The 20,609-nt window shown below is 40.8% G+C and overlaps 1 protein-coding gene across 10 annotated transcripts in view; it reads left to right on the plus strand.

Annotated features, from left to right (window-relative positions):
* FMNL2 (formin like 2) overlaps positions 1–20,609 on the plus strand; it is a 303,439-nt gene that overhangs the window by 272,779 nt on the left and 10,051 nt on the right. For 3 of the 10 annotated variants that reach the window (XM_081261223.1, XM_081261225.1, XM_081261222.1), the window contains exons 14-26: positions 284–596; positions 1,142–1,354; positions 2,536–2,601; positions 6,445–6,569; positions 7,864–8,066; positions 10,039–10,273; positions 11,345–11,413; positions 11,521–11,601; positions 13,083–13,212; positions 15,426–15,589; positions 16,493–16,594; positions 17,180–17,278; positions 17,947–18,070. In XM_081261223.1, coding sequence (XP_081117349.1) covers positions 284–596; positions 1,142–1,354; positions 2,536–2,601; positions 6,445–6,569; positions 7,864–8,066; positions 10,039–10,273; positions 11,345–11,413; positions 11,521–11,601; positions 13,083–13,212; positions 15,426–15,589; positions 16,493–16,594; positions 17,180–17,278; positions 17,947–18,070 — 1,924 coding nt within the window. Of the gene's footprint in view, positions 1–283; positions 597–1,141; positions 1,355–2,535; positions 2,602–6,444; positions 6,570–7,863; positions 8,067–10,038; positions 10,274–11,344; positions 11,414–11,520; positions 11,602–13,082; positions 13,213–15,425; positions 15,590–16,492; positions 16,595–17,179; positions 17,279–17,946; positions 18,071–18,694; positions 18,740–19,973; positions 20,100–20,609 lie in introns of all 10 variants that reach the window. The other 7 variants (XM_081261228.1, XM_081261220.1, XM_081261227.1 and 4 more) reach the window with 4 other exon arrangements.

Genomic DNA, 20,609 nt, shown 5'->3' on the forward strand with positions numbered 1-20,609 from the left:
TTCCTTTCCCCCTGCAGGGAAAATTGAGTTAGCAGGATTCATTAAATGGAAAGAACTTAATTAGCAATAACAGTTGCTGGAGTATATTGCATGTATCAGTAGTATAATTCATAATTAGTGGGACCATATAAGTTCTGTCTGAATTTCATAGAACTTTTATTCATAGTCAGTGTCCTTTTTTCTCTCTTTTTAGTTAATTCCTTTATCCTCAATTTGCCAATCTGATGGTCATAAATGTGAATGTCATGCGGAGACAAACTCTTAGCCATGAACTCTTTTGCAGGAAATTTACAAAGATGCAAATACCCAAGTTCACACGTTAAGAAAAATGGTTAAAGAAAAAGAAGAAGCCATTCAAAGACAGTCTACCCTGGAAAAAAAGATTCATGAACTGGAGAAACAAGGGACCATTAAAATTCAGAAGAAAGGGGATGGGGATATTGCTATATTGCCAGTTGTGGCTTCTGGCACAATGTCCATGGGGTCAGATGCAGCACCGGGTAACTTTGTGGGACCAGTTTCAGGGGCTGCCTCCTCGGGACCCTTGCCTCCTCCTCCCCCGCCACTACCTCTATCATCAGACACACCTGAAGCAGGTAAGAAGCCATGTGGGAGAACTAAGTTTATACAACCAGGTTATCTGTGTTTCTTCTTTTACCAGTTGTCCACTTTTGTCCTTTGCTTTTGTTGGCACATTGTTTTACTGATTTTAAGAACTATTTGTTGGGCTGGGGATGTGGCTCAAGCGGTATGGCATGCGTGCGGCCCGGGGTTCGATCCTCAGCACCACATACCAACAAAGATGTTGTGTCCGCAGAGAACTAAAAAATAAATATTAAAAAAAAATTCTCTCTCTCTCTCTCTCTCTCTCTCTCTCTCTCTCTCTCTCTCTCTCTCTCTCTCTCCCCTCTCTCTTTAATAAAAAAAAAACTTAAAAAAAAAGAACTATTTGTTTTGAGATTAAGGTTATAAATCTTCATTTCACTTATATTCAAGTATTTCCCCATCTGTTGATAAGGAAGTTTATGGTTTTGGAAAGCAAACCTTTATCCTTTTAAGTGTTTTTATATTGTCTCTATGCACAACATGTTGTAGGAAGACCATTTCTGTTTTCAAAGTCAATTGGTTTCTTTTCTTCTAGTGCAAAATGGCCCAGTAACACCACCTATGCCTCCGCCTCCTCCGCCTCCACCTCCCCCACCTCCTCCTCCTCCCCCGCCCCCACCTCCTCCTCTCCCTGGTCCTGCAGCAGAGACTGTGCCAGCTCCTCCTCTGCCACCACCCCCTCCTCCCTCTGCACCCCCGCTGCCTGGAACATCTTCACCTACAGTGGTTTTCAACTCAGGATTAGCAGGTAAGAGCACAGAATTAAAACCAGGGTATTCATATAAGAAGTGCTCATTTGCCCACCTCCAGAGAGTTAAAGCCTTTCTTTTGAAGATAGGTCTTTTGCAATGACATGGACCTTCTCTTAGTATAAGAACATTTCTGGTAGTGTAGCTGAAATTGTCATACATGGGCAGCACTGGCCTTTGTGTGGCCTTTATCACACTCTTCCTTAGCAGGAGGTTCTGATCTCTCACCTCATTTTCCCACCTTCAACTGAAAGAAGAGAGACAACTTGCCTTCATAAGGACCAGAGCATTTTTTCGAGTTCAGCAAACACTTCTTAGACACTTGTAGTGGTTAAAGCGAAGAGTTTAAGTGCTTCTGGATCTTTTTCATTTTTAAGAAATTTGAAATGTCATATATAAAATGGAAAAATGCCTTTATGTGTAATTGCCTGACACAGGCTTCCACGCATTTCTTCTGAGCATTTAAGGAGATCAGAATTTGCAGAAGCAGATTAAACTTCAAGGGGAAGTGCTGCCAACAACAGTGCCTTGAAAGGCTTCTTCATAATAACTCTTGCTGTCCTGCTAACTAGGAGATGGAGTGTAGCACCTGGCTCACCAGAAATAACCAGGGGCTGGCCAGTGAGAGGAGGGCATTACTTTAATTATTTGAGATAAGTTTTTATTTTTGACTCTTGGAAATGAATTTCTGCTCTGTCTATAATGCTACAAGCAGTCTCCCAGACATTCAGGACTGCTCTGAGGTTGCCATCCTGTGTTGTTGGGTAACTGCTTCCTCATTCACTCTAGTCTGTTTATGAATTCTCCTATTTGCTGTGAACAACTGCTCTATCAGCCTCCACTTCTGAGGCTGCAGGAGTTTTCAGAGACTTTTTGCCTGAGGTCTGAAAGATAGTCTTGGCTATAAAGATTTCCTATTCTCTATCCCTTCAAGGGTGCCATCAGCAGCTTTACCAGCCATTTAGTAGGGCTAATTGGCTCTAGTGACTGGAGCCCTTGTAGACACCTGAAAGCTGCTCTTACCACATTTGTTCTACCTCAGATCCATGATGTTACTTCCATCTAGACTTCTATTAAACTGCCTAGCACACAAACAAATTGCCATTTAGAGTAATGTTCATAGTATATTGGTGGTTTATTTCTACCCTTCAAGGTCCTCCCGTCTACCACTTTCTTCTAGACCTTTTATTGCTTCTGAAGAGAAAAGTTGGAGGAGTGTCTTCGTGGAACTGTTGGATTGTGGAATGTAAATAAACAAACCTCATAACAAGCCCTGGAAATCTATTCCATCACCAGGCTGTTCTCAGTGATCAAGTGTGGAAACCCCTAATTGTCCCATGCACCTGGGCTCCCTGATTAGCTTTCCTTATAGCCCCTGAGGAGCACTCACTGTGAGATGTGTCTGCCGTGATGTCTCATTTGGAACTGCTTCTTTCTCCCTGGCAAAAGCTAATGTGTGATTCAGCATCCACTTCCATTCACCTGAGCCCTAACACAGAATTCAGATCTGCCTTGGCAGGTGACAGCCAGAGGCTAAAGTGTAGGTCTGGGGCTTCCTTCTGAAGAAGCATGTCCTGCCTGGTTATTGTTATTTTTTTTTTAATTTCCTTCCCCTCCCCCGCCCGGGTACTTGGCACTACTTCATTTTAAAAATTAGTTTGTTCTTTTGATTACTTCAAGTTTAAGGTGTAGATCTCTGTGCTCAGCTGAAAACCAGCTGCAGCCTTCAGGTTTACCACAGTTGGAAGTTGTCCCATTGTATCTTATGCCCTTTAGAAGACTATAAGTGAGATTGAAGTAACTCCTTTTTAGTTCCATACTATTGTTCAGTGATTATTAGAGACATTCTGTCTTACAAGATGTAAGGATTACAAGATCTTATGAGTCTTTGATAGCTTGAGATTGGGCATTTTCTGCAAAGCCTTTAATCTCTTTACTATTCATTTTTAGTTTGGTTTTCGGTAGTGATTGAAGCCAATCTTGTGAGATGTTTTACCAGTGTGTTCAGTAGCTCTGCCTCTGGAACCAAGAGGCCAGACAAATTCAGAATGTCCCAAGAGAAATAGAGACAGAGCTGAGCTGATATGCCCAGGGCTCCCATGAAGTCAGAGGACCTGTGATGTCATTGAACCTCTAGGTCCACAAGTGACAGAATCTCTTTATCTGTTCAATGCATACTATATTCTTGGTTGTCACAACATGGGACCAGGAGGAAGTTTACATAGTTTATCTCTAGTTTAGAGTTTTCTTTTATAAAGAAGATACTAGTATTGTGAAATAGGCATTTAAAGTGTAAGGCTACTTCCTCAAGACTATGATAGAACAATCTTGCTCCCTTTCCTGGGGTAGGTCACCTGTGATGGACTGCTGGGCAGCCTGTGACCTTTGTTGTCTTTGGAAAGATGTGCTTATATCCTCTCAATGAGCAGTCGGACCTTGGATGTTTATTTTTTATTAAATTGTTCAAATCCTATGAAATACCTAACGTAGTTCAGTATGGCTGTTTGGGACCCCTACAATGAAATAAACATTTTCTTTCCCTCCTCTTAAAATGACTAAAAAAAAAGAAAAAACACAAAACAAAATAATACATCTTCAAGGCAGTCCTGAATGGAAATGAATTTTTGGCTCCACGCTGCCTTGTGAAGTGTGTCCGAGAAGCATGAAATTCTATGCTAAGAGTGCGTGAACCACTGAGCCACTTGACTCTAACCATATCTAATTTTTTTTTTTTAATTTTCTCTATTCTCTCTGCTTCCACAAAAGATGGGCCAATCAAGCTTTTCTGTAGGTTGCTCCTCACCGAGTGTGTTGAGTATCTGCCATGTGTTTCTGTTGGTCGCACTGTGCCTTGACATCTTTCCACTCCATCTTACTTTGACCCATTGCATTTTGACATTGCATCTGCGGGAAGTCTGGGTGTTGGCTGACTGTTACTCCAGGTCTGCCCACACATTTCAGTTGAACCTGTAGAAGACATGATTGTCCTGTAGGCAGGAATCCTGGATTCATATGCCACATTTCTTTTCCTCCAAGAAAAGGAATGTTCTTTTCTTTTTGTTTAATTGTCATAGTTGGGTCCAATACAGACTCTAAAAGGATTTTAGATTTATTCTAAGGAAACATGGAGAACAAGTAGAAGCTACTGGATGCCCCTTTCCAGTGCCCTCTCACTTGTCCCATGGCTCACTTGGTAAAACATCCATCCATTCAGAGCCACTTTCTTTGGTCTGAACCCTGGGGATGCAGTGTATATCATGGTCACCTGTATACCCTCCTGCTCTTCCCCAACTCCATCCCCAAAGTCAGAAAAACTTGCCCCAGAGCTTTCTTGCCTGTGTTCTGATCTCAGGCATGTTCTTTATCTGGCTAAAGAGTCACAAGAAGGGAGACTGCAAATAGAATAACTGGTAGTGAATGGCCTAAGCCTGTGGTATCTGTGGAGGAAAGGTAGAAAGCAATGGCACCAGCCTGTCACCTCCCTTTGAAAGGAGTCCCTACTGCTCCTCCCCACATCTCCCCCCACCCCCCAATGGTCTCCTTCTGCCCCCATTGCTGAAGTGGTGGCCTAGAGTAGGGTATGTTCCTTTGTTCCACAGAGGATCCAGTTTTCATGGGTAGTGTGGACACAAGTGAAGTGTAAGGAGGACTCTGACACACCTGGGGTGAGGGTGCCATGTTTGATGGTGGAAAGTCCTGGTTGGCAGAAGCTGTGTCTCTGTGTTCTTGCATGCTTCTGTGTGCATTTATCGGATGACATTCCTGCTCTTCCTATGGCCTTCATAACTCTGGAGGAATGAGAGGCACTATCAATCTCCCTTTTTCAGTAAACATCAACTGAGGCAGGCTGGTAGACATCCAGTAAACACTTGGGTGTGTTTGGCTTTTTTTCTGCATTGAGGTGCAAGTTCTCCTTCCCTCCCTTGCTAATAATGGCAAAGAGTGAAACTCACAAATAGTTCCTTGGGCTACAGAGTGGTACAGAGAATGTATACAAGTAGTATAGGAAGACTTCCTTATGATGCAGAATTAATAAATAGCATTTTGAATGGATTACTTTTTTTTTTTAGTTCATTCCTTAAAGTGAGTAGAGTTGGCACTTCCCTTAGGTCCCTGAAAGAGAATCCCATCCTCTCAACTAAGAGACTTCATTGATGACACCTAGTGAAATATAGCTGACTCCTAGTGAGAATTTGCTTATTAAAAAGAGGGAGAAGGTGCTGTGGCCATCTGTGAGCAGCAACACAATTTTGTGTTTTCTAAGTACCCCTTCTGTCTTCTTAGACATTTTCTGATTTCATGGTCCCTTATCTTTTGGAAATAACTCAGCAGCCAGTATAATCTCTATTACTGAAGTCACCCATAGGAATGTATCCCCCTGGCTGCAAGTTAGCTTTCTTGGTGTGTCATGTTCCTGGTGGTTTAGATAGCCACTATCTGTAGTCTCTGATCATCCTTTAAGGTTTATTTATAAATATGTATTCTAGAAGTAAGAACTTAGGATGTCAGAACTCGACAGGATTTGTCCTCTCTGCTGTCTAATAACAATAATAATTTTTGCTTTCTCTAGCACTTTGTCTTAAGATTGTCCTAATACCATAACTATAAAGGAGCAATCCAGTTTCCTGAATAAAAATAAACAAAACCCCAAATCTTGGTCCTAAAGACAGCTTTTAAGACATTCAATCAAATGAGTTTTTGAATGGCTCTGGCCAAGGCCATATGTAATCTTTTCCACATTTAAAAACATGTGGACTGGGAAAGGTGGCACATACACATAATACCAGTTATTCAAGAAACTGAGGAAGGAAAAAAATCACAAATTTGAGGCCAGTCCAGAAAATGTAGCAGGAATCTTATCTCAATAAAGTAATAATAATTTTTTTAAAAGGCTGTTGTTGCAGCTTAATGGTGGAGCTCTTGCCTGTACCGCACAAGGCTCTGGGTTCATAACAAGAAACAAAATTTTTGGGTGCCTCTTGCTAGCCTTCCTCCAGTGTTAAAGTGTCATCTGTAGAGACTGTTGTCTAATCATTTCTGAGGATTACGGAGTCTTGGATCTTAATTTCATTCTCTTTGACATCTTTAGCTGTGAAAATTAAGAAGCCAATCAAGACAAAGTTCAGAATGCCGGTGTTTAACTGGGTTGCTCTGAAGCCCAATCAGATCAATGGCACAGTCTTCAATGAAATTGATGATGAGCGAATTCTGGAGGTATTTGTTCTCATTGGTTAGAAGCTAGAGGGGTGCTCTCCATAGAACAAAGCTAAAATGGGTGCTCTGTTAATCTGCAGGTTTTGCTACTAAAGTATGGTGTTTTTTGCCTTAAGATTGTCCTAATTCCATAACTATAAAGGAGCAATTGTACAAAAGAAGCAGATACTTTAGTACTATCAAAGAATAGCATTGGGGCTGGGGATGTGGCTCTAGCAGTAGCGCGCTGCCCTGGTTCGATCCTCAGCACCACATACAAACAAAGATGTTGTGTCTGCCGAGAACTGAAAAATAAATATTAAAAAAATTCTCTCTCTCTCTCTCTCTCTCTCTCTCTCTCTCTCTCTTTAAAAAAAAAAAGAATAGCATTGGATACTATTTTATAAGGCAGTTCTAATACTAGATTTATAAAATTAAGTTAAAATGCAATAAAAATGCAGTGAGTAGTTTTGAGTAGTTCCAGTGTATGCCACAAAATTTGTATGTCACTGTCCCATCTATTAATTTATAAAAGGGCATAAACATCCTTTATTGAACTAGATAGATTAAGGACTCAATTCTCACACTGCCTTGTTTGATGACTAGTTTTAGTCTGTGACAGCTGTCTATGCTAGCTCATTATTGAAAGCAATTGAATCGGCTCGTCGGAATTAGTAGTGTACTTTGGACATCACTTTTATCTCTGTGTTAGAAGTTGCTCTCTTAAAAACCAGAAAAATAGAGATAGTATTTTAGTTAGCTTTTTTGCTCTTACGACTAAACTGATCTGACCAGAATAATTTTAGGAGGAAAGGTTTATTTTAAGGCTCACGGTTTCAGAGGTCCTAGTCCATAGAAGGCTGACTCCATTCCTCGGGGCTCCAGGTGAGACTGAATATCATAGCAGGAGAGTGTAGCAGAGGGAAGCAGCTCACATGATGATCGGGAAGCAGAGAGAGAAGTCTCTACCGGCCAGATACAAATATATACCCAAAGCAATGCCCCAATTCCCACCTCCTCTAGCCACACCCCACCACTTCAGTTGCCACTCAGTTAATCCCTATCAGGGGATTAAATCATTGATTGGGTTAAGACTCCTACAACCCAGTCATTTCTCCTCTGAACCTTCTGCATTGTCTCACACGTGAGCTTTTGGGGGATACCTCACATCCAAACCATAACAGGTAGCCACGGCCAAAGACAAATAATTAATGAGAAAATAAGGTCTTTGCTTAACTAATTGTCTAAATGGTGGTTGAATGAATTAATTTTTAAGTATAATCCAGTTTTCCAATGTTATCCTTCTCTATCCCAGGATTTAAATGTAGATGAATTTGAGGAAATATTCAAGACAAAGGCACAAGGTCCTGCCATTGATCTTTCTTCAAGCAAGCAGAAGATAACACAGAAGGGATCAAATAAAGTGACATTACTAGAAGCAAATAGGGCCAAAAACCTTGCCATAACTTTAAGGAAAGCTGGAAAGACTGCCGATGAGATATGTAAAGCAATTCATGTGTAAGTTTGGAGCATTCTGGAAAATTATATCTTAGTAAGTTTAGAATAAAAATGAAAATAAGATAGTTATGAATTAGTAGATGGCAGAGATAGTTCAGTAGTGGAGCAATATCTAAGACAATGGAGCCATTTTTGATGTCCACACTTAGAAGATTCTGCTTATTACATGTCCTACTGCAGAGCTGAGTAAGATGCCAACATTCGAGAGGTAGACCAGAAGTTCCCTGAGGGAATGCTGTGTTTGAAGGAGTAATTAATTGTTTTAGAAGAATAACATCTGGATTGTGGCATCATTTATCGTCTTGGTCTGCTCTCTTATATAGGCCTACAGCAGTGCTTACATAAAACGAAAGTTGGGCTGAGTGTTGCAGATGTTAAGAGGAGGGAGAAATGTCAGTTTTCTCTGGAGTATCTGGATTTTATCCATATTTGTTGAATATAAATTTGATGGCATTTGTGGAATGATGTAGTTCAATGCCAGATGCAAATATGATACAGATGCATATTTTAATTCCCAACAATAGGAATGTGAATTCTGTTGCTCTTGGTATTTTCAGGACATTTTTTGTTTGTTTGTTTTTAATTTTGAGCTGTATAAAAGGCATTGATTTTGTTTATTTCTCTACTGGAAGAATCTTTCTACTCTTCTTGTGGCTGTGTAAGGATATTATTAAATGTTTTAGGAAACAATTCTTCATAAATTGGTACTGCATACATTTTGATTAGAAACTATTATCGGATCACATGATCCTAATAGATCATTTGCTATGATTTTATGTTTTTGCCAGAGTCATGATTAATAGTCTAGTGCCTTTAACAGTCTGTTTTGATTTGAAATCTGTTATGTAGTCTGTTTCTTTTTTTATTAGTTCATTTTAATTATACAGAATAATGTGTTTATTGTGACATATTTGTACATGTAAATAGTAAGTTTTTCTTGATATACCTTGTTTGTCACAAATGATTTAAATGTAATTATGTTGCTGAAAAATTAATGTTCAGAATTAGGCTTGGTGGCACACACCTGTAATCCCAGCTACTCAGAAAGCTGAGACAGAAGGATTGCAAATTCAAAGCCAGTTGTGGAAATTTAATAATTTCCTACTGTTGTAGGCCTATATAAGAGAGCAGACCAAGACGATAAATGATGCCACAATCCAGATGTTTTTATTTTTATCAAAATAAAAAGGACTGGGGATACAACTTTGTGTTAGATGTACATGGCCTGGATTCAGTCCCTAGTACTGAGAAAGGAAAAACAAAACAAAACAAGCCAAAGAAAAGATTGTCTATGAAGTAAAATATTTCATTTGCTCAAATTGAGCATATATATACAAAGATGTGGCATTCCTTCAAGGAATACATGTCCTTCAAAGTGTGTATTCTGGTCCTCAGAAGATCATGGTCAGTTCCATACATAGTTGTCCCTCAGTATCTATGGAGGATAGGTTCCAGGACTCCTGTGGACACCAAAACATCCATATAGTATAGGCATTTGAATTCACTTTTTTGCCCTAAAGAAAAGTGAAACCCTAGACCATTGGCTTAGTTTGAATATTTTTTAGAACTCACCAGATGTTCTGTAATTATATGTATAGTGTTAACCTCTTTAATTTGTGGTACTTCTCTATGTTGAAAAACCATGTCCTTGAACCACTTAACCATGCTTTGGTCTTGATTCTACCTTCTTCTATTGTCATTTGCTCTTGACTTCCTGAGGCTTAGAGCCACTCCAGGGCTCTAAGCAAACAGCTCTAAAATCTGAGGATGGCAGCTATGACACAGTGCAGATTTTCAGGAAGGACCATTAGGGTACCCTATGCCTAGGAGCCAGTGCCAATTTGGGATCACAGTGCAACTTTGGGCGTCTGAGGCTTACTGAGTTGGTAGTGGATGAGCTGGACTGGATAGAAGTATAGAGGAAAGAGTAGGATTTTTATCTCTAACATTGACCTGTACACGTTCTTTTCAGATTTGACTTGAAAACACTGCCTGTAGACTTTGTAGAGTGTTTGATGAGGTTCTTGCCAACTGAGAATGAGGTAAAAGTGCTTAGGCTTTATGAACGGGAAAGGAAGCCCCTGGAGAACTTGTCGGATGAAGACCGTTTCATGATGCAGTTCAGTAAGATCGAGAGGCTCCTGCAGAAGATGACCATCATGGCCTTCATTGGGAACTTTGCTGAAAGCATTCAGATGTTGACTCCTGTGAGTAGGCTAGTTTGGAGGGCAAAGAGAGAGTTTGTTTTTTTCTTTTCCTTTTTTTTTTTAAGCATCTCTTCTGCAATTGCACTCAATGTAATAGACTCTAAAGAACTTCTAAGAACTTACTAGATTGATATTTTATTTCTGCCATCTTTTTTATATACGTATGCAAAGTACATTGAAAAATGGTGAAGTTCCATCTTCTGTGTTGCTGTTCTCCCAAGTCAGTGCCATTTTCTGTGTCTGTAGATGTCTTCTGAATTTTAGAAGACACTGCAGAGGAAAAGGAAAATGATTTTCTCAAACTTGGTTGCCTCCTTAAGATAATATTCCTTTGGCTGTGTTGGCATTTCTTTAAAAAAAAAAAAAATCCCATATCTTTAGTGAGTAGGCATATAAGCTTTTATCAGAGCATTACATTTGCCATAGGAGTTTTCTTCCTTTGTAACAGTAGTCTGTGGTGATGTGTAAATAATAGCCAGTTCTTTCTCATTCCCTGCGTTAATCTGGTTGAGAAATGAATGTCATAAACTTCAGTTTGGAAAAAAAAAATTGACTTCAGTTTGTTCCCAGTTCCGTTTCTAAATAAACTTTTGTTAGTTAGAGCTTATAGTAGCAGGTCTGTTCAAAACTGTTAGGAGAACTTCTGGAAAGTATTATATAACCCCCATCTCCCATTCTTGGGCAGCTTCATTGATTTAAAAGCAAAAATTGCATATGATTAAAGATGGCAGGCAGGGAATTAAGTTTTGCCAGAAGAGGCTGTTGACTCCTGTTAACCAGAGTCATTGATTGTAGACTGGTTACAAAGTTGGTGATTAAACAGTGTCTATATTATTACTATGAATAGTTTTAGAAAAGAGCTTGCATGTAATGATATGGTTACCTAGGATCTAGCTGGACAACTTAATTTATTATGCTTAGGAAAAATAGAATCTAATCATTAAGACTTCAAGGTCAAAATGCAGGCCTGTTTTTTTTTTTTCTTTCCTATGCTAGTTTTTAGTTTCCAATTAATTTCCCATTTTTAACATGTCTTTTCTCTCCCACTTCCTTCCTTTGATTGGAATCTAGCAACTGCATGCAATTATAGCAGCATCTGTCTCTATAAAGTCATCCCAAAAACTCAAGAAAATTCTGGAGGCAAGTGAAGTTTTCTTGTATACATCTTTAGAGAGCTGACTGGTCAGCTGCCTTCTGGGGCCTGAGAAGCTGTCATGATTGGCTTCGATTTTCTTTTTCTTTTGCAGATCATTCTGGCCCTTGGAAATTATATGAATAGCAGTAAACGAGGAGCAGTTTACGGATTTAAACTTCAGAGTTTAGATTTGGTGAGTAAACTGGAAGAAATGTGAGGGCTGTGTGAAGGACAGACATCTGGCAGAGATTGTCCAGGAGCAGGGGGTCTGCTCTTGGGAGTGGGTGGGAGGATTTGATGAAGATTCTCTGCTAATGTGAAGGTCTGTTGGTACAGATTTTCTGGAACACCTTTTGGCAAGGACTTAAAACCTTAGAAATACATATACTCTTTCACTCATTATTTCCATTTCTAGGAATCTGTCCCTCAGGAGTCTGGATTACGAATGCTGTATTTTATTTTTAATTGCAAATAGTTAGCAATAAATAAAGTGTCCAGTATTGTGGGTAATGACTAAATGCTGGAAAAATAGTATAATAAACTATTCTTTAGCTGTGAGAATCCTTGTGAAGAATTTTCAGAGAAAAAAGATAATTTTGTGTATAGGAAACAAAGCAGAGTATAAATTGAGGTACAGTTTAATTCCAGCTACGTAAATATATAATATAAAAGACTGAATGAAAATTGATTAAAATATTAACAGAGAGATTGGGTGGAATTAGGAAATGTTTTACAACTTTTTAAATCTTTTTTGTATTTTCTAGAAACAAAAATTTTTTTTTTGTCCTTCATCTGTGAAGATGATCTCCTTCTTTCAGTCACATGACTCATATGAATAGTATTAGAGAACATTCTCCCTGGAACCTTGTCAAGGCTGTGCAGGCCTATGTAGCTTCCATGTGACAAGGGAGGGCAATGGGCAGACTCCATGGCTGGCGGAGATGTGGTTATCTGACTGGAAGCGTCCAGTCAGTCACAATCCTGGCCTTCAGAAGACCATGGTTAGCACCACATAGAGTTGTCCCTCAGTATCTGTGGAGAATTTTTTCTAGGACTCCTGTGGTTACCATAATCTCTAGATAATTGAGTCCTTTCTATATAATGTGGTAGGATTTGCACATAATCTTAGAATGTCCCCCCCCCCATTACCTCTAGATAATTTATAATACATAACCATGAAAATGCTCTGTAAATAGCTATTATATTGTATTGTCTAAGGAATGACAACAACAACAAAAAAAATAGATACAGTGGCCTGGCTTTCTCTGTCTTAGGCCACCAGAAGCTAGGGAATAAGAGAGGAACTGAGCAGAATATCAAGGTTGCAGCATCAAAGCCCCTGTACACCTCCACTGGCCCCACCTGCCACTCAACTGAAATCCTCTTAAGCCAGGAGAGGAGGGATAGTAGATGCTGGGTGAGGGATTCATGGATATTAGGTAAAACCCTAATGTTGAATATGTACCCTGGTGAGGATGTCTTCAAGTCATTTAAATACCAGTGGCGTGGTTCAATAAAGAATACATTGAATCTTGAATGTCCTCTGGGAATAATTTTTTCCAGCCTGTTGGGCAACTGTGCTCAGTTACTTTCTCTGGGTGGGAAGTTACCTGGTGGGTGGCCCTCCCGCCATCCTTGTTCTTGCACCTAACCCATGCCCCCTTTTGTTTTCAGCTCTTGGACACAAAGTCAACAGACCGAAAGCAAACGCTACTGCACTATATATCGAATGTTGTAAAAGAAAAATATCATCAAGTGTCTCTATTCTATAATGAGCTTCATTATGTGGAAAAAGCTGCTGCAGGTACTAATTTCAGCTGTCAATGTTACTCTTAGGTATTGAATGCCTTTAATTATGAAGGAACCATTCCTAAATAGACACTTCAGGACCCATTTAAAAAGGCAGGACCAAGAAATCAGAAGCTCTGAGCTTCCAAACACTCTGGGGATGGTGCTAATCACTCCCCAGAGCCGTTGTGAAATGTGACCTTTCTCAGCATCCTGTCAGAAAAGATCCAGGTCTTGGAGGCCTGTGTACCTTCTCTTGTGCATGCCTTGCTCATTTTGTTCTATTGTTATTGTATAAGAGTGAGAATCTGAGAATCTGCTCCCCCTCCCCCCCCAAAAAAACCCTAAACCAAAAACAAAACCCCACTTTTAATTTATTTCAAGCCATTCCACTTGCTCAGATGTGGCACTTTTAAACCTTTTGCCTTTGCCTGAACTCACTAGATTAGCAGTACTTTCTAGTTGCTCCTTTGTTATGGGTTAACATTTTCTTATTTCAATCACATGGATAGAAAGTGATAGCAACAGACTGGAACCTGTCTTTCTATTCCTTATATAGTATATTATGAGGAATATAATATATTATATTAGTATGATGTTCTCTCAAGAGAGTATGTCATGTCATCTCAAAAGAGTATCATGTTTGAAAAAAGAGTGATATGCAAGTTGACCTTGGAATTAATTACTGACGGCAATTTTCAACTTGTCATCTTCAACCTTCCTGAGGTCTACTCCAAAAAGTTTCCTACACTCAAACTATTAGGGCAAAGTCTTTTATGATGCCCCTAGCCAGGCTAAATGGCTTTCATTTCTGTGAGCATTCTGTACTACCTTCTTGTTCAAGATTTATCAAATTTTATAACAGTTTGTATGTCCATTGCAACCTCAAGTTCTTAGGGGTGTAATCAGGCTTCATTGATCTTTATAATTCAGTCAGCCCCTGGCAGATTGGATGGTGGGAATAAATAAATGGGCAAATGTTGAATGAAATGGTACATGGCTGCCAGGATAGATGCTTCAGAAGCCCTAGTGGAAGCTGAGAGGCAGATGGAAATGATTTTTTGATTATGAAGAACAGGCTGGGACAGACCCATCAAGGCAGGTAGCAGAATTTATATTCTGCTGGAGAGGTTTCCCTTCTTTCAAGTTTTCCTTTGTCTAAATTTGGGTTCTTAAACATCTTAATTCCAATTAAGAAAAAAGTTAAGTAACAAATTCTTCCTACCTACTAATTATTAGTGTACTTTGGCCCCAAAAGTGTCATTCGGGAAAAAAAAAAAAAAGAAAGAAAGAAAGAAAACCAGTAGTTAAACTGTTCTGTTTGTTCTCTGGTGCCCAGGTGGGCTAACACACATTCTTTATATCTTCCTTTATATCTTCATCCTTCATTTATCCAGTACACACTTGAGGACCTTTTGTATATTTGGTGCTGTTAGCAGTATTAGGTACTCAAAGACAAACCAGTGTGAGTCTAGTGTGAGGGAAACAGCCTGCATTGTGTATTCATCTATGTGCAGAGCTGAGTCAGGCAATGGGGAAACCAGAGGTGGGACCAACCTCCATGGGGAAGCTGACTTAGGAGGTTCCAGGAGTGTGTCTGCTCTGGACAGTAGCTTTATTGCAGATGGAAAAATTAAAGCTAAAACTTTCTGAAGCAAGAATGGATTCTTTAATAAAAACAAACAAACAAACAAAAACTGTCCAAGGTTGCTTTGGGTCCTAGTGATCAGTTAACTGACCTTCAAGACAAAATGCTGCCCCCTTCTGGAGAACTATAGAAATGCAAAAGAGATAGAGAAGAAAAGATGTTTGGGCCTGTCCCAGACAAGGGTCTCTGAGTTTTCAGGCCAACCAGTAGGCTATTTCCTAGGAGAGAAATGGAGTAGTTATTTTGGAGTCCATGGTTGCTACCCGAGCTCCTTCTCTGCCATCTAATAGCTGTGTGGCTCAGGGTCTACCACAGATCTTTTTTTGCTGCTTTCTTATTGGCAAAATGGGCTGATGTTGCAACCGAATCAGTGCATGGAAGGAATTTATTATAGTACTTGATAGACAGTGCTTTCTCAATTATTCATATTAAAGTATCTTTGTGCAAAAAACTGGGAACTAGATCCAAGGGCCCCAGTAAGATCCCTGAGATCCCTACTGAGAACTTGGTTGAGCAGGCAGATATGCAGTGGTTTTGACCCTCCTGGTGGAGGTTCATGGAAACCTTGCTTTCTCTGTTAGTCTCCCTGGAGAATGTTCTGCTGGATGTGAAGGAGCTGCAGAGGGGCATGGACTTGACCAAGAGGGAGTACACCATGCATGACCACAACACACTGCTGAAGGAGTTCATTTTCCACAATGAGGCAAAGCTCAAGAAGCTGCAGGATGATGCCAAGATTGCACAGGTAGTCTAAGTGCTGGACCCCTGGGACCACCTGTGGCACTGGTCCTGGGTTCAGGGAGAAATGCTCCATTTCTCTGCCTGCAGAGGGTAGATTTCTTATGTAGCTAATAATTATTGGAGGGGTATCTTTCCTAGGTTATTCCTGACATATCCTTGCCCTACTCATTGTGCTTGTCTAATTTGGGGTCTTCACCTTCTTATGTAAAGCCCCCTTCCCCTTTCTCTCCTAGATTCCATCCAGCACAGGTTCTGTATCTGGTTCAAGCAATGTGTGTGTGAACATGTGCTGTGCTCTGCTAAGCAGTGTCCCTGGTGTATCAGGTTTCTGTAGATCTTCTCCTCAAAATGTGAGACCACATGGGTAACAGTGAAATCTAGGCAATCCTACAAAACATAGTGAGCTGCACATCATCAAAGGGGAAGCGAAGTGCTAGGGGAACTTGGAAAGCTGTGACAGTGGACTGGCCTCCAGTTTGTAACTGTCTTGCATTGCAGAAGAGTTGAAACAGAGGTGGCATGTCCCCAGTGTGGGGCTGGGTAGGAGTGCTGAAGCGGGGCTGAGTCAGACTTCCAAGATCCCTCTGACCTTACTGTTTTTAAGGGGTTCTGACTTTATATGTTTTTAAGCCCCTCCTTCTGTGTGTGGGGGAGTGGGGTGTAGAAGTGGCTGCATGTCCCAGAGATGAGTTCCTACACCCTGCTGCTACACAGTTCTGGTTGTCTTCAACCAGCTGTCAGAGGAGACATGGAGGCTGGGAGAATAGTGGGAGTGAGGGAGCCAGCAGAGGCAATGAGCTGTGGAGCTGTGGCTGTAGCTGCTGCTTTCTTCAGTTTCTTTTACCTCAAAGCACCTAGTTCAAATGTTGGAACTAACAAGATTCAAGAGAAATCTGCTTCTTCATAGGACGCCTTTGATGACGTGGTGAAGTATTTTGGAGAAAACCCCAAGACAACACCGCCATCCGTCTTCTTTCCCGTCTTCGTCCGGTTTGTGAAAGCCTATAAGGTAAACAGGAGAAGGGTGTCCTATAAAGCCATCCTCATCATTCTTTCTTACCCAGGTGCCCTCTTTCAGACGGGTGTGAGTCCCAGCTGCCTTCTAGAGGCCTCCTGCTCCCTTTGGGTAGCAGATCTGGGTGGTCAGTGTAGAGATGGCTCTACAGTCCTGTGGAGGCCGATAGCTCTAGGCCCCTCAGTCCACAGTGATTCAGTTCTCCTTCGAGTCAGGCCTGGTCCTCAGCAAACAGAAGCTGTTGGGTGCTGGGGTAGGTGAGATGCTCCAAGACCATTGCTGGCAATTGAGCCCAGATGCCAAGAGGGTGGGTTCCAACAGGTCTGTGGGGCTCTGGCTCAGAAGCCTTTTGAGCAGGGAGAGGATCATCAGAATAAACTGCTGAATGACATGAATATCAGCTACTGATTTTAAGGGCATTTGATTGCTGGATAGTGAAACCCAGAATCAGTGAATTGTCTCGTGAAGTGCAGATCTTCTCCTTCCATTTGCTACAATTTCTGACTCTAAGGATTCTGGAAGATTGACTTTTATCATTTTCATTGATGTGATTTTTTTTTTTTTTTTTAACTTGCCCAGCAAGCAGAAGATGAAAATGAACTGAGGAAAAAGCAGGAACAAGCTCTCATGGAAAAACTGCTGGAGCAAGAAGCTCTGATGGAGCAGCAGGACCCAAAGGTAAGGAATCTCTAGTTTCCCGAGCTGGGCTCCAGGTGAGGCAAGTGGTAGAGAGGGGAACAAGCTGATTCACACAGGAGCCTGGTCGCTTCCTTCTGGGGTTTGGCGTGTGGAAATGTTCACTGATTACTTTGTTTAGCAACCGTTGGAACGAGGGTTAGAGCATGCTTGGGTAGCATTGCCAAGTTTGTAGAGATTTGGATTTAAATCTTAGCTGGGTGTACAGAGAGGCCAAGCTAGGTAACCCAGAGACTGGAGGGCTTCATGGTGATACCTCAGATTGCAACCTCAATTGCTAGACCTTTGCTGTAATTGGGAGGATGCCTGCATGCAGGGCAGAATCACAGGTAAAGGTCATAGAGGCCAGCAGCCTCTGCTCCAAAGCTGAAGACGTCTCCCCGTGAATTTTTCCAACTTCTTCTTTGGCCGCAGAATCCCACCTTCCCATGCTGCCTGGTGGGGCCTTGTGTATTCTGGATGAGAGTTTCTGTGTTTTTCCCTAAAGCTTCCTGAGTTTTTCTGCATTGAACAGAATGGTGGGATGATATTATGTATTTTTGACTAAGGCTACTTATTAAAGTACATAAAGCTCAGGTACATTTTATATTTTCTTAAACTCCAAATGGGTGCTGGCCCCCCTCATCTCTGCCCTTCTTCTTTCTTCTCAGTCTCCTTCTCATAAATCAAAGAGGCAGCAGCAGGAGTTAATTGCAGAGTTAAGAAGACGACAAGTTAAAGATAACAGACATGTATATGAGGGAAAAGATGGTGCCATTGAAGACATCATCACAGGTAAAGGACAATTCCTCCCTGTGGCCCAGGAGATCCTGCTGGCCTCACCTAGACTGGGCCACAGGCCAATATGGCAGCTTTGTTTGACCAGGGTTGGAGAGTGCTTTAGTGGATGTTATTCAGATTCAGAATTATGCAGGGAGACTGCAAGCTCCAATTTGAAGTATACATATAGTAGCATATGTGCTCCCCACCACTCTCTGATAAATCTTTATTTTTCAGTATCATTTGAACCCTGTACTTTCAGTAGTCCTCTTTCTAATGGTTTTCCACTGTTTTTGATTTGTCATCATGCTCCATTTTTCTCCTTGTGGCCACTCCTGCTCAACTGCTTGGATAATAAACACTGTGGATAAAATTCATTCAGCTCTATACTAACCACAGTCCATGCAGATTTTCCAGAATGCTCTTGAAGAGCCTCTTTTTTTTTTTTTTTTTTTTAATTCAAAGTAGCTGAAGTCAATAGGAAATCAGGGACTTTGGATTAGCAACAGGCTTACAGGGACTGATCATTTTATCAGCTAGGGATTATCTTACTTTGCTTGGTTCTTGTCTGATTAAATTCTAGCTTAATGCTTGCTGCTTGAACCAATTCTCCCGAGTTTCCATTCTTCTTTTTACCAGTCAGGATGATAAACTTGGGTAACTGTCTTTTGGAGGTAGTAGCAGGTAACCTTTCTTTCACGTCTCTTGTGCATGAATGCTATTATCAGCTTCAAAGATACTTTAAGCTTTCCATTATGATAAGGTTAAAAAATATGCTGAAATATAGAGTACTTTGAGTGAGCCAGGTTTCCATGTACCCCTCACCCATTTCAACAGTTACCAGTTGTGGCCATCTTGTTGTATATATGCTGTAACCACTGTGCTCCCCACCCACCCTCATACAAACTTTGGAAATTTTGGAGGCATGTCAAGACTATAATTTCATTTACAAATATTTCAGTATGTATCATTAAAAGATAAGTACTCTTAAAAAAACAAAAAAGTATACCCATAGTACCATTATCATATACCCCAAAGTAATAGTTCCTTAATATCAAATACACCGTCATTGTTCACATGTCCCCAGTTGTCCTAATTTTCAAAAAATATAATTCCTAGATTTTAATTTTTTATTGTATCTTAGTTAGTATTATAAATAGGAATATCCAATTGCAAAAGCCATAAATTTTTTTCACCTGCTCACACCCAGGGAAGTTAGATATATAGACAGATTGGATAGATAAAAAAGGAAGTCAGTAAAGATTCCCTTGCCCAAATTTAAGCAGTGTAAATCCTGAGTGGGTAGGTAAGTAGCCAATGCAAATGGTGTTCTCCACTCATGGCGCACACACGTGCTTACTGTCTACGACCTAGGACACCATGCAGAGCTTACTCGAGCCTCTCAGGTTGAGCCCCCATTGTCTGGCATTTGTCCTCGCCTCCTCCACACTGCTGGAGGAACTCCACTCTTGAGAAGGACCAGGAATAGCTCTCTGTCCTAGATAAGCACTCTTGGTCTCTGTGCTGCAGTGACATTAATGTGTAGGTAGGGAGATGCAACCTTGCACACTTAGACTTGGAGCCCAGTTGTCATCAGTATGTCCTCCGTACTCCTGACACCTGACTTTATACAATGGATGGAATGTGTATTTTTTATTTTCCTTACCTAAATCATTAACCTACAGAGCAGGTGAAAGAGCAGTTTTTATTCTCCTTAGAGTAGTTTCCTTTTTCTGTCCCTCCCCAAGCCCCTAGATTAACTCTTCCAGACTTTCATAAGCTAACTGGGGAGTATATTGCCTTCGCCCTTTCCTGCACCCCACTCCCAGGTGTGATTAACAGAGCACTAACCGTGTGCTAATGCAGTAGACCGCACTCTCACTCTCTTCTGTTTGTGTTTGGCTCGTTTTCAATGCAGTGCTGAAGACTGTGCCCTTTACTGCTCGCACCGCCAAGCGTGGCTCTCGGTTTTTCTGCGAACCTGTTCTCACTGAGGAGTACCATTACTAAACTATTACTCTTTCTCACCTGATGTTCTTGAAAGGTTGCACAGGTTTTTTGACCTCTATGTCCCCCTGTGTCTGTCTGTTGGAGCCACCTCTGTGCCAGCATGGTACTGCTGTCTTCATCATGCTGTATTTTGTGTTGTTTCGCTGCATGGATTTGCGTTCCCGTCATTACTGCCCACTCACTGCCACTTTCAGTACATACACATGTCCATGTTGCCGTTACGGTCTGGATGGGTGACGATTAATAGAACTGCCTGCAGACATTTTCAGAAAACAGAACACTTCTTCAACTATCAGTAGATTGCTTATGCTATGTTGGGACTGATATCTTTGAACACAAAATGATAGTAACAATAACTACTAAACCAAACATTTGAGCACTTACTATGCACTAATAGTTTCACATAATGATAGTAACACAAAATGTAGTAACAGTAACTACTAAACCAAACATTTGAGCACTTATGTGCACTAATAGTTTCACATATATCAAACTGGCCCCTTTTGGTACTTCGTTAACATGCTTTGATCATAAGATGACCCAC

The sequence above is a fragment of the Spermophilus citellus genome (genome assembly GCF_964194105.1).
Source record: "Spermophilus citellus genome assembly, chromosome: 11".
Lineage (NCBI taxonomy): Eukaryota > Metazoa > Chordata > Mammalia > Rodentia > Sciuridae > Spermophilus > Spermophilus citellus.